This window comes from Ailuropoda melanoleuca, chromosome 7 (assembly GCF_002007445.2).
Source record: "Ailuropoda melanoleuca isolate Jingjing chromosome 7, ASM200744v2, whole genome shotgun sequence".
Taxonomy (NCBI): domain Eukaryota; kingdom Metazoa; phylum Chordata; class Mammalia; order Carnivora; family Ursidae; genus Ailuropoda; species Ailuropoda melanoleuca.
This window is the reverse complement of record NC_048224.1, coordinates 138,601,253-138,615,317: the sequence shown is the minus strand read 5'-3', so window position 1 is coordinate 138,615,317 and position 14,065 is coordinate 138,601,253. Positions and strand designations below refer to the sequence as shown.

At 51.2% G+C, this 14,065-nt stretch overlaps 1 protein-coding gene across 4 annotated transcripts in view; it reads left to right on the top strand.

Moving 5' to 3' along the window:
- Positions 1–14,065, top strand: part of COL4A1 (collagen type IV alpha 1 chain) — a 149,229-nt gene that overhangs the window by 34,248 nt on the left and 100,916 nt on the right. The window contains exon 1 of one of the 4 annotated variants that reach the window (XM_034665468.1): positions 6,331–6,414. The exons of the other annotated variants lie outside the window; for them this stretch is intronic. Within the exon in view, the coding sequence (XP_034521359.1) occupies positions 6,346–6,414 (69 nt within the window). The 5' untranslated portion in view covers positions 6,331–6,345. Of the gene's footprint in view, positions 1–6,330; positions 6,415–14,065 lie in introns of those variants that run through there. 4 annotated transcript variants of the gene reach the window in all.

Genomic DNA, 14,065 nt, shown 5'->3' with positions numbered 1-14,065 from the left:
TCTGTTAATAATCTGCTTTGTAGGCGGTCCACTGATGGCTGGGTGGTTTTCCAGCAGTTATTGGTGGCACGGTGCCCTCTGTTCTCTCAGCTGAACCTAAATTCCAGATTTGGAAGTGCCAGACTGAGGGTGTGATGTCATTGCTGGAGGTCAGAGCTCACCCTGGATTCACGGGAGCCTTTGTCTTTGGCCCAGGTGGTTTGCTCTCTGGTTTGGAGCAGAGGAGGGCACGGCTTTGTCTTTGTCTCCTTCACCAAATGCGTGGACATTTCCCTAGAAGGTTTGGAGAGCATATGGGGCCCGGCCAGCTAATGTTACCTGCTGGGGAGAAGTTTGACACATTTGATTAAAGGTCAGATTCATGACTTTGAACGCAGACTGTGGCCTGACACTTTCCATGTCAAGAGTGCCTGTATGCTTGTGAGGTCTGTGGGGCCAGGGTCTGGACTGTGCCCTTGAGCAGGAAGTATTGATAGGCACTTTGCAAACACTTGAAGTGAGATATTGATTTTATAACCCAGTCCTTGACAGGGAAGGTATCGAGGGAGACAGACCCATCAGGGGAAGTCATTAGGACTGAGTGGAAAATTTAGAAGTGCAGTTGGTTATGACAGCTGGACATACAGACCCTTAGCCTGGAAATTCCAGGTGGGTGATATTAATTAATACAGCCGAATCAGGAGACATGTGTTTTCCCTGAAAATGTGTTGTTTATACTTTCCTCCCATTGTGTGAACTCCAGACCCTCAGGGTCAAGTACACCATATGTCCTCTGCCTAGTACGGTAGCAGGACTGGGGGCCAAGCAGCATCTCAGAGCATCTGTGCAGTCTTGTCCCAGTACAGGCTAGGAGTCAGAGAGGAAGAAGACGCTGTTAAAGCCCCATATTAAGTTGTACACACATAGAAAACAAAAGTAGTTTTCAGAAGTATTCTGATTTACTACAGTACAACCAGTTTGCCGACTGGATGGTTTCTCTACCAGTACCTGGCGGGGGTGGGGGGCGGGGCAGGGGCGGGAGCGAGCGTGTTTCAAAGTCCACCTTCCTTCTGTTGCCCATCAGGGTGGTTGGGGGCGCCGGGGCAGCTCAGCGTGGGAAGAGTGAGGCCGTGGAGTTAGCTCCCAGTTTGGAGCTCAGTGCCTCTGGTTGGGGGATACTGGGCTCTGCAGATCTGCAAACTGAGCACCCCTCAGGGTTCGGTGACATTGACTGAGAATCTGACAGCACACAGTAGGTGCTCAGTAGACATTGGCTCCCTCCCCTTCCTCCTCTGATGTGGGTTCACTGCATCCTGTTGAAGCGTACTCAGGGAGGGCAGAGGGGCGCGGCCCCAGCCCGGGAGAGCCCCACAAACCCACCGTCTGGTGGTCCTGAAATGGGTCACGTCCCTGCTGTTCTTGGTCGGTCATCCCAGGCCCCGCGGAAGGCGCGGCCGCCAGCTCAGACAGAGCTGTGCTTCCTGCCACTCCCGGGCACCCGACCGGGCTCCAGCACTGAATTAGGAGCGGCTCGCGTGCTGCTGGGAGGGGATGGCCGGGGCCCGGATGCCACTGCGCCCGTGTCCCTCACACCAGCTTCTGGTGGCGGATCCCAGAGGAAGCGGTGACGCAGTTTCAAACATCGTTTCTCACAGTGATAAGGCTCCAGCCAGATGCCAGGGTCCCCAACCTGGGGCAGATCCTGGATACTCGAGAGTTCCTCGAGCTGGTCCCCTGCGGGCACATTCCCTGGGGAGCAGCGGACTATCAGCGCTTTCAAGGAGGATTTATGTCTGTTTGTGTCTTCCTTCTCAGCTTTCAAAGTTGGGCTCTAAATACATTTGGGGGATTTGAGGGGTCACTGGGTTTAAAGGCTTGGGAGTGCTTGGGCTGCTGCAAGTTAAGGAAGAAGTTCTGTGGCTTTCTTTCCCTAAACATAAGAAATGGGTAGAGCTTTGGAAGAACGTAGCCCAAAATAAGCATGCCAACAGGCCCCCAGATCTGGTAGGTGGGAAGAGAGCGTCGACATTGTCTTCCAGAGAATCCAGAATTAGAACCAACAGTGAAGAGCTTGGCTGTGGATTTCCAGCGGAGGCAGTGGGTTCTGTGGGGGTCACAGGGGCTGTGGGGCCCCGCGAGCCAGGGGCGCTTGTGATGGGCTTGCCGCTGTCCCGGGAGGGTGGGCTGTTTTCCACATTTTTTTTTTAATTGGGACAAAACGTGCATAACACAGAAGTGAGCATCTTAACCACGTTAAGTGTCCGGTTCAGTGGCTTTAAGCCCATTCACAGTGTTGTGTGGCCAACACCACCTTCAGTCTCCAGAACTTTCTGTCTCCTCAAACTAAAGCTTGGTACCTGTTAGGCAGAACCAAGTTAAAGCCCTCTCAGTCCGAGAGGCCCGTGTGCTGCGCTCCTCTCCAGGGTGTCTGGGAAGGAGGGTGTCGTCTTGTATCCCCCCTGCTGAGACTCAGTTTCCCGGGAGTGTAAACACTAAGGATGCAAGACTCGGGGTAGCTCCTGGCCCACCCTCCATGACAGCCAGTGCAGGTGGCTTGCGGAGCGCGGCTCCTGGCTGTAGGGTTGGGCTGCGTGGTGAGGTGGCCGCGGCCTGAGCAACGGGACACAGCTGCGTATCCCACACATGGAAAAGAAGGTGTCGCCTGGGCGGTGGGGTTTCAGTCTGCGGCCCCACCTGAGTCACGCACGCCCACAGACAGCGGCTGACCTCTGGTTTCCATGGCCCTGAGAGGAGCAGAACTAGATTAGAATGACAGACGTGTGTTGATTTTGAATGATAACGTTTTACTGCATTCTAAACCCATCCTTGAAAATAAACTCTTGCTTTCACCTTTCTTATGAACCCAAAAGTATGAAAACCATTCACAGATGACTGGACAGCGCCTTTTCCCACTGATTGGAGCCGTGCACGGTTTCCAGGGGGAAACCTTGTGTTCTGCCAGCTTCCTGTCTAGTCGACACAGTAAAACAAAAGAGGAAAGATGGACAGTTTGGTTCCTTCAACTCCTTAGGCTAAAATAAGATTTCCCATGACATGTTTCGCTCCACCTAATTTTGTAGACAAGCCTTTTTAGAAAAGCATCATTGTGGATGAAACACTTTCAAATGGTTTGTTTTAGATTTGCACAAAGTTTAGAATAAACATGTCATGTCAGACTGGAGATGAGTCATGGCGTTGGTCACTGATGGAGCCTCCCAGTTCGGGTCAGCGAGCTAAAAGCAATATAAAATAATGAAGGCTGGGTGCATGAGGGAGGAAGACATGGTGATGTGTTGAAAGAAAAACAAGGTCTGGAGAGTATTGCCTTAAAAAGGTAAGACATACAGGGGCGCCTGGGTGGCACAGCAGTTAAGCGTCTGCCTTCGGCTCAGGGCGTGATCCCGGCGTTGTGGGATCGAGCCCCACATCAGGCTCCTCTGCTATGAGCCTGCTTCTTCCTCCCACTCCCCTTGCTTGTGTTCCCTCTCTCGCTGGCTGTCTCTATCTCTGTAAAATAAATAAATAAAATCTTAAAAAAAAAAAAAAAGGTAAGACATACAAACTGACAGGAAGGAAAAACCTAATTGTGTGTGGCTCCGGAGGCTGGGTAAGGTGTGCATGTGAGGGATGGACCCTGGGCCTCCACAGCCTCCTCGCAGGGTCAGGCGGGGTGCCGGGAGCCTCCTGGAGGCCCTGGCAAGCCCAACGCCAGCCCGAGCGGGGCGGGTTATGGTCCAGCTTTCTGCCTTGCTCAGCGTTGGGAACGAGCATTTTGACTGATTGATCAAGGCTGCGAATGCCTTCCTTGTATTTTCCATTTTTAATGCTATGAAATGCAATGAAATGCATCTACCCTGAAACTATAGTGAACATCACTTAATCTTTACTTTTTTGAAGATATTTAATAATTCAAGGATTTACAAAGTATGTATTTTGGAAAGCATTGTGTGTCAGGTTTCTTTGTATGGTAAGATTAGATAAAACTCTAGTTAAACTGAAAATTGAAATCTATAACTTAAGCTAGTGTCACTTACTAGCTTCCTTATTAACTTACTGTTGACATCACCCGGTAATCCCAGACCATGTTTTTAACGGACAGAAGGCACATGGTTGGAGGACGTAGACTGAAATAAAAAATTCAAAGCATATGTCACTATCTAAATTAATCTACTGGATTTTGGACACTTTTATTTGTTGGACATGAATAAAAGGGGGTTAAGCTGTAATTCACCCACTGCTGAAACGATTGGCCTTCTCTCTCGTGGGCTGAATGGCTGACGCGTGAGGAGGTTGAAGAAATGTGCGGACAGAATCCAGGTAACCTTTGAGGATGCCCAGCCCAGACCATCATGAATGTGTTTTCAGTCTGTGCAAGACTCTGACAAGGAATTTCAGTCCAGTCAAGACAACTGTACTTCATTTAATGGCAAAACCAAGTGGATTTGTTGGATTTCAGAAGTGTATTTCCACGTTCTGTAGAAGTCCACTTGAGAATCGACTAAAAAAGGTGTATGAGAGTTTCAGTGTCTGTGCGTCAGGAGGGAACAGGTCATGTACACACGCAGACATGCACAGAGACACTATTTCTCTTTCTCTGTGAAAGTGAGGTCAAGAGCAACCACCTACTTTATACTGAAGCATTAATTCACAAGAACGCGTGTGACTGGCCTGCAGACGCTGCGATTCGTTTATTAATGAGGGTGCTGTAGATCCTTAATGTGGTATTAATGTACTACTCGAAATCCCTTTGATAATAAGAGCGGTGACTTTGGACACACGCGAGGGGCTTGTGTTGGAATCCAACAACTAGAAACAAGGAAAGGAAAAGCAACTCAAAGGAATTGGGTTATCACCTGGTATTTTATCTGCAAGTCACAGAGGGAGTTGGCGTGGAGGCCAGTTTGGCCACCATGTGGAATCAGGTGTTTTAACACTGAAATCCATGCCGATACTCTTAACTGGGAGCTTGCCCGTCCCCGGAGCAAAACCCAGCAGTTGCCAGTTCCTCGTGAATTTGGCTGATTGCATCATCATGATTTTAATCTCCTTCAGATTCCAGCTTTTGTGTATTGTCTCGTCAGGTTCTCCCTTCGGATATTTTTACGAGCTTCTTGGCGTAGCCATATTTAATTTTTTCCAGAACTGGCCCCGTTTGCTGCACCCAGGGCATCTTCCCCATATTCCAGGAGCTCTGTTTCCTCTTCCGGTCCCTCGGCTTCTGTCTCTTTAGTTTTCTCCTTTGACGGTTGCCTTGTTCTCCCAAATGCAGAAATGATAATGGGCCACTCTAAAAATGAACCTTTCCTTCGAAGTTAGAGATTTGACTGTAGAATTGGCAGTGTATTGCAAAGACAGTCGAGTTTCTCAAAGAAAGAACTAGCTGCCTTCTGGCACATGAAGGTGTTCACCAGAACGTGAAAACATAGTTATTAAAAGCACAAATGTGGTTTTGGTTTCCAGTGCCATACACCTTCCCAGAAAGTATTTGCTTGAAATCGTGTTCATGGTCCAGTTCACTCTGAGTCAACATGGACTCTCTTTAAACTCCACAAATGGTAGTGAGAAGTTTTCTAGAATTTTCTACATGTGAACATGCTTGATACGCGTGGTTTACCATTAAAACCCAGATTGTTATTTCCACAGATCTGCTTAAGCTCTCTTGTATTGTATGCACACAATAACTGTTATGGGGAAATCAGTATTTATTGATTGTAAATGAGAAAACATAGAAACTAGGGCTATTTGTGTATCTTTCCAATGGAAGGATCAGGGAAATAGAATGAGTTAAAGTTTCCATATTTTATGTATTTCATTTTTATAGTAAATTATGAATGGCTTAGTCAGCTTCATATTTTTCTTAATTCTCTTGGAAAAGATAAGGTTTTCTGAAGTCGCCACCCGTCTTGTCAGCGGCCTCCATGTGTGTGTGGTTTCGGTGGGTGCTGGCAAACCGGAGGGCTGAGTCGTTTCAGTCTGGAGTAGGATTCTGCGGAGGGACAGAGTGGGAGGTGTGGTTTGGAGATGATGCCTCTCCACAGGCAAACATGTCCCGCCGACCTCAGAGCCGCACACGGGCCTCCGAGGTGTCGCTGGGCATCGCCTCACAGCCACAGAGTAAACACCAGAGCTTGTCTTTGAGAAACCACGGCTCTGACCACCGATGCTTCGCTTTCTCCTGTGGTTTGCCGCAGTTGCTCTCCTTTCACCGTTCGCGCTGGGCTGGGGTGTGTGTGTGGGGCTTGGAGAGCGCCGCTCCAGCCGGCAAAGGGGCAGGTTTGGTCTCTCGTCCACGTTCCATCGAAGCCCGAGGGACTTGTTGAAGGTTTTAGTCGCGGCCCTGCGGAAATGTGCATGTGACCTGGAAGGATGTCACCTAGAAATCCTGCAGACATCCCTGACCTCGGAGGCCGAGAGCGCTGGCTCCATTTGTCCAGGGTTGGTACCGCCAGCTTTCCGTTTCCAGTTCGTTTGAGTTTCAGACCTGGTTTCAAAGATACCAGTCAAGGAATGGGATCCTTAGGGGTGATGTTTGCCCTGCGGTATCTTGGGGTCCATCGTTTGTAAAGAGGGTCAATTTGCCTTTGCAAAGTGGCTTTACAAACGAGTCTGGTGTTTGAGTGCAGTCACGAAGACGACACTTGAACTGTGTCCCGGCTGGGATGATTCCAGACGCGGCCCTTGTTCTGAGGCCTGCCCCGAATCCGACGAGAAGGGTGAACAGCGAACGGGGTGTTTTAGTCTCTCTGTGAAGCGGGAGTAGCGGTCGATGAGCTGCTGTCGTACGTGCTTGTTTGACGCGTGCCGTGTGCTGAGGTTCTGTCCCACAAGAAACGCGCTCTGCCACTGCCCCTGTTGCTGACGATACCATGTGGCTTCCCCCTCGCGGAGCGCGGTGTCTGACTGTGTCGGAGTCATGTGCAGACACTTCCCCAGGCGGCCGAAAGCTGCCGTGCCCACCGTGCCGGTGTAGACTGCTTGGGTCCAGTCCCCTGGGGTTTTTCCGAGTTCCTCCACGTCCCCTGTGCTTTTCGTCTCTGTCTGTGTTTCATGCTGCTTCCTCCTGGAAGGTCCCCAGATGCCCTCCCAGGCTCTGCCGTGGGCCCGCCACCCCCGAGAAGCGCGTGCCCCGTCTGGCCCAGCACAGTGGGCAGCCTTCCTCCTCCCCTCTCGCGGCATCAGCCCAGCCCCAAATCTGCCCCTTCCTCTCTTCTCCCAGTATGAGCAATGGCCGTGCTCCTGGAATACTTAGTTTCATGTTCTCCTTCTACGTGGAACAGATGTGCAGGAAGGAGCCGTGCCTGATGCAGATCTTGCACGTCACCGTGGCCGGTCGTGAACATCACGCAAGCTTGCATCACGTTGGTCCCGCTAGGCGGACGTCTCATGAGCCACCGGCTGAGATGAAGTTTGGGGGTGGTCTGCTGGAACTGTATTACTTCTTGCTAAGAATTTACACGATTTCTTGCATCCATGAAAATGAATATGATTATGAGTTAAACAAAGTTTGATAATATAGGACATATACAGTTTGGCAGAGAATAGAAATCCTCACAGGAAATTAGTCTAATTGACAGAACCACCAACTAAGAAAATGAAATCTGTTACCATCTCCTATCATGAAACAAGATGTATTCTTTCTTGCCTCCTTCCCTCTCGTTGTCCCTTTCCCTCCCCTTGTCCCCTTCTCTCCCCTCCCTTCTTTCCCTCCTTTCCTTCCTCCCCTCCTTCCCTCCCCTCCTTTTCTCCCCTCCCTTTTTCCCTTCCTTCCCCTCCCCTCCCTTTCTCCCCTCCTCCCCTCCCCTTCCTCCCTCCCATCTCCCAGGGCTCAGAGGGGACCACCGTCCTTGCAGTCCCGCTCACTGGAGAACTTCCACTTCCCTCTCCACACCCATTGGAGGGGCAGCTCCTGTGCGCCTCTGTCCCTGACCCCTCTCCTCCCCTCCCCTGCCTTGCCCTGCCCCCACGCCCTCTTCTCTGAGCTTCCTCATTCCACAGCACCCACACACTAACCTCACTGGCCAGCAGGGAGGGAATTGTCTCCCTTAGTTCAGAACTTTGAAATGCCCCAGTGGCCTATTGGAGAGTGAAACAGAAATCCCCTTGCCTGCCATGCAAGGCTCACATAGCTTGCCTCCACCCCGCCCGCCCAACACACTTTTCTCCGATACCCTTACCTCTCTTCTGCTGAGAGCAGGTTCACACCCAACTGTTTGGTCACCTCCTCGTATGAGTCCTTGAGAACGTGAGCCCCGTCTGAGCCCCCTGCTATCCTCCCAAGTATGAGGATGAGGACGGTGCCCAGCGCAGAGCGTGTGCTCATCCGATCCTTATAGGGGAAGGGCATAGCAGCCTGTCCAGCAAGTGCACCAGACCATTGTGTGTCCAGAATTCCGCAGAAAAGCAGTGCTTACTGTCTGCTCTTTAGAAGGAGAATATATCCTGTCAGGATGGAAGCAGAGAGAGGTGAAGGGGGTCGTACAACTTGGATCACATTCTAGACCGAGACTGGAGGAGGCTGGTGATGTCGCTAGTCTGGAGAAATTTGCAGTGATTTTAAATGTTTAATTGTTGCAGGAAAAAAGGTGGCGATCTTGTGGCCACTGGTTTAATTAAGCTGCATTCAGTCATACTTGTAGTATTTCGCTGGTCACTTAAGTCACTAGGTCCATTTTAAGCGTGTTACAAACTGTAGGGGACCCTAAAGGGTCAGGCAGTGGAGCGCAATGGGATACACAGAGAATCGACTCCACCCTTTGATACTCAGTGCAGCGCGAGCCTTCGCGCCTGGGTGCCGGCTCTCTGTCACTCCCCAGAGCACGTGGAGCCTTCAGGAGATCTTCTCAAACCGCCCTCTTGGTGGGAAAAGTGCTCAGCGTAAATCCTCTTGATAGCCGTCCCGTGGACACGCAGTGTGGCATTCGACTAGCCTGCTTGTTGGGCATTTTTATTGAATGTAGTAAAATGCAGTGCCTTTTCTGGGTCCCAAAAGGAAAAGCACCTGAGTTTTCACTAAGTGTTCTTCTGATCACAGATTCAGAGCGTGTTCGGAGCTTGCCGGCAGGTGTGTGCTGGGAAGGTGCTGGGGTGGGGGCGGAGGGTGGCCTGTCGCCACGGTGGTTTGACGGTCACGTGTTGATGTGATGTTTCCAACGCTGCGATACGTGGAATGGGGAGAAACGATGTGAATCTGGAATTCAGATTCAGGGTGAGCATGAGAGGCAGCAGCATGGTCCACGGGCCATCTTTGATGGGTTCTTACCGCCCAGGCCCAGAGTGGGCGGGACGCGGCCTGGCTGGCCACTCTCCTTTCCTCCATGTCCCCTCCAGCCTCCCCTCTGTCCCCTTTCCTCCCTTCCTCCCAGCCCTTCCCAGCGTTTCTGACCGCAGCACTAGGTGGCTTCTCCCACCCCGGGGCGCTGGGTGGGAGGGTGGGTGTGCAGAACGCGTTTCTGGATCACCTGTGAGGCCCGGAGCCTGCACGCACAGTACCGTATGCTGCGTTCTGCGTGTGACTAGGGATTAAGGCAGAAGGCCCCGGCGACATCGAGTTGTCAGAATTTATGGCTTCCAGGAAATTCGCTCTGCCTTAAGATAGCAATCCCAGATCCACTGATCGGTGTCCCAAGAGTTACTGGCATCCAAGAGTCACCGCGGGAGTTAGGAACAGGGGACCGTGGTTCTGTAGAGAGTCAGCTACTTAACGCCTCGGCCACGTGGCCAAGACCTCAAAATTCAGCTCCCCACCAGCCTCAGGAGCGTGCGGTCTCACCTGTCACCGTCCCACCTGGCACCCGTGCCCCCCTCCGGACCATGTCCCCTGCTAGCTTTCCCTCATTCTGCTTTCTTCCCAGGGGAGGACATCTGTCTCCCCTGTAACTTCCTTTGAGACATGTTTTTTTGGTTCTGTCCCGACGACTGGCCGTGTCCCTCCTCTGCCCCAGCGCCCGTCCCACACCACCTCTTCGCTCTGCTTCAACTCGCATTTGCCTTTCTTCACAGTAACACCCCCTCCCTGCAGGCCGGCACCAGTGGGGACCCACTCTGCAGATCGCTGTGTGCTTGGACGGGGCGCAGGGTCCCTCCTCCGCGTCTGTGGGATGCCGCTCACCTCCCTTGGAGGGGGCGCTGCCTTGTGATCGCCCCCTTGCTCAACCTGCGTGCTCACACGCTCAACACCGCACCCTTGGTGTCCAGGACCTGCCTGGCCCACGTCCGGGGCCCCGTGGATGCTCACCTCCCACCACCCACTGGGTAGAGGAGAAGTCACGCGGGGTATGGAGACTGGGGTGAATGAACGGATGGCTCAGGCCCACGTGACGCTGCTTCCACTCCCCCCCGTGTGGGCTAGTCCTGGGGTGCAGAGAGAAGGCATGGAGGCGGATGTCTGACGGACAGTGGCCAGACTGGGGCGTGGAAGCAGTGAAGTCTGGGTTGTACTTTGGAGCCGCAGAGAGAGGAAAGATGAAAAACAAAAATAGCCAGAAGAGCTTCACGGACTCCGACCCAACAGAGCCTTGCACATTTTTCCGAAGTTGGAGAAAATAGTCTAACTTTTTTTTCTTGCCTGGCCGGGTAAAATGTGCTGTTCTTTGAGAGTGGCTGGAAAGTCATCTCTGCTTGTGGCACTGGGGGGTCTCCGAGGAGGCGGGTGGGTGTGGAGGGGCCACCAGGGGGAAAGGAGAGGCACGGGGGCAGGTGGGACACTGCGCTGTGCAGAAAGGGTTCCGGGAACTTGGGGACAGTCGCCGAGGACAAGAATTTTATTGGTGGAGGGTTTCCCCTCCGAAATTAGGATATGGGTTTCATCTGGGGCTAAAGAGCCCCTGAGTCCATGCCTTCGCCCAGGGCAGCTGCTTGTTCTGGAAGAACATTCTGGGAGCGCCTCAGTGGGACGACCCCTGGGCTGCACACTTTGCCCAAATCAACTCCCCTGCCTTCATCCATCAGGCCAGTGGGTGGGCAGCACCAGGGGAGCCCCTGGCCTCCCGGTTCTCCCCTCCAGCCTCACCCCACCCATGCGTCCCAGAGGATACGCCGCCCCACCAACTCATTTCACACAGAGACATCTGAGCCACTGTCATGGGGCAGCTAATTATAGTCACATCTGCTTGCAGCTGGACAAGACAGTGACCTGGAGGTGAAGTGCCGGCCCCGGCCTTTCCCTCTGGCCCATTCCGTTCCCCAGGCGGGGACATTTAACATCCGCCCCCGCCACATGGGGAAAAGGGCAGAAAAGACATGGAAACACAGATCGTACGGTGGGTGAACGGAAAACAGAACCACGATCCTGTGCTCCCGGGCAGGCGAGCCGGGCAGACACCCTCACTTCCTCCTCGCGTGTGGTTTGCAGGGAGCCACCCGCGGGCCGCAGGCTCCGGCCCTGTCTCCCACGCACCGTGCTTAGTCAGAGATGCTCATGTCACAAGTTCAGTTTGTTTCTCAAAGGTTTCATGCTAATTTGTTTTCTTGCCAAGAATGTATCAACACTTGTGGTTGTTTTCAAATAAGAACAGAAATATTTTCTAAGTCCAAAAAGTAGTAAGGATATTTGGTTTCCATGTTTTCCATGATAGAATGGAACAGAAATGTTATTTTATTTAGCTCAATTCTCCTTTCCATTGGATTAACAATGGAGAATTATTTTCACATCTCTAACATTTATCAAAACAAGATGATGATGATATTAATTAAACAAACACAGACCAAAGTCCATGGATGGTGAGCTCCTTGGAGATTAATCATCCTTATGTCTATAGTGCCAGGCATAGTTTTGGAAGTTCATAAATGGTGCACGGATGTAAGCTTTTAAGAAATTATTATTTGTGCTGCAACATCTGGCCTCTATTTTGCTAATAATTCTTAAATTCAATGCACATTTCCTGGGGGGTAAATTTTATTAAAGAAATGTGTAAAATCAGAGGGACACAGCTCAATGCATCTTAAACAAACAGAACACACCCACCAAACAGAAGCCTGGAAACTCCGCAGTCCCCCTTCCCCTCACTAAGAGCCCCCGAGGGTAGCCGATGAACAGTTTTCAGCTTTGTATGAAGAGTCACGGGCTGCCCTGTTGTGCCTGGCTTCAGTTTGTGCGGTATTGTGTGTGTGAGATTCACCGGCATTGTGGCTGCCTGCGCTGACGGGGCCGAGGGTTCCGCTCTATGAATATGTACCGTTGTGTGTCTGTCCGTTCCTCTGTTTGCAGTTTGGGCCAACAGAGTAGTGCTGGTAGGCACCTTCCTGAATATGCTTCATTTTATTATATTGAGGTACAACAAAGTGCAAAAATTATAAGTTCACGGCTCAGTGAATCTTTGCGGGTGGAACCACCCACCCATGTAACCAGCACCCTCATCAAGCAGAGACCAGCACCCAGAAACCTCCCTCCTACCCCCTGTTAGTCAACCCCAGCTTCTGACTTCTTTCAGCCTGAATAGTTACACCTGTTCTTGGAGTCAGTGCAGTGGGACCAGACAGTGCATGCTTTCCAGCTTTATGTTCTAAGATTCTCCTTCAGGGCGGTCCTCTCTGGGCAGTGGGTGTGTGGAGGTGTGGAGGGCCATTCTGCAGAACCTCATGGCAGGATGCAAATATTCAAAGCGAGAATGACCAAAAATAGCATGTACTAGTTAAACAGGATGGAAGTTAGGAAATTTTAATATTATTATACTCTTTATTTCTGTATGATGTTTTAATATCCAAAAAGAATGTGACCTCTTGGTGCTTTTCTCTGGGTGGCCATCTTTGATTTACCACATCAACCCTTTTCTGGTAATGAAATAAAATGAAAAACAATAGAATTGAGAAGATCAAATTCTGGTGGCATGTGATACACACAAATGTTTAAACTAAAATGGTGTCAGCGGTGACCGTGCACGAGCGTGTTTCTGATGAGGTCCCTGTGATGCAGACGCAGGCACCTGCACTTGTGGGGCACACAGCAGGCGTGACATCAGCTGGGAAGGCCCGTGTGAGGACGCTCAGCCCCCGAGATGCTGCCCAGCGGTTGTCCAGCGTCTGTCCCACTTGACAGACCCATGGGGGGGGGCTGCGCATCTGAATGCTGTACTTCGGGTTTCTCCACACTTCTAATGTCTACCCAAGTAGCCCTGACACACATTCCTTCGTCTCCACATATTTCTTTAGTTGGATAACTATTCCAAAGATTCCCTGAAGAAGTACTACAACCAGGAAGAAAATTGGGATGGTAATATCACCCGAAAACTATTTTGACATTTTGCACAGCATGGGGAATGTACAAAGGAATTTGAAAGATAAGCTATTTCGACTTGGCAGGCCTCCACATGCCCCTATTTGGTGGGATGTGAAACGCATAAAAATCGTTAAAGCAGCGATATGGAAGCTCTGCCTTCCATCAGAAGCAGGGAAAACGTCAGGAAACCGAGGCCCTCACTGTTAGCGCATTCCAAGTGGCCTGCCTACGGAAGATGTCACGGCTGGCCCGTGAGCACGACAGAGCGTGTGTCGGCTTGTGCTCCGTCTCAGCCACACACACCCGCACACGCAGGTAGCGCGGCACTTGGCGTCCTTTGGCTGTGGAAAAAGGCGCTATCTACGCAGAATTGGCGAGCCTTGCCCCCACGGAGCGCTCACTTTAATGTTGAGAAGAGCTCCCTGTTGGTCTGAAGATCAGAGGAAGACCGGAAATAGGCTTCATTTCAAGTCGGAGTCACTGACCTCCATCGTTCCCCTTCCTTCTTTGGCACTCGGCCTGCATATCATAAATCTCTGGGAATTTTTAGGACTTAACGTACTTTACAGCATTAATGCTGATGGTCTGACTGTCTGGAAATCCTTAAATTGGGGCATGGAAGAAAATGTGTATAATATTAATTATTTTGTCGTGTCCTGAAAAGTACAAAGAGACTGGAACAGACTAGAAACGACACTTGTTTTAGGGGCTGCTTTGTACCTTTTGCATTCCTCTCACATTGTATCATTAGTTTTCGCTTCAGGTGGCCACAGAAGTCTGTGTGCACCTGCGCCTCGGCCAGAAGTCACTCAGAGCTGATAACGTATTTTGCTCTGTTCGTAGCCTCTCCTACCCTCGGGGTAGGCAGGGTCT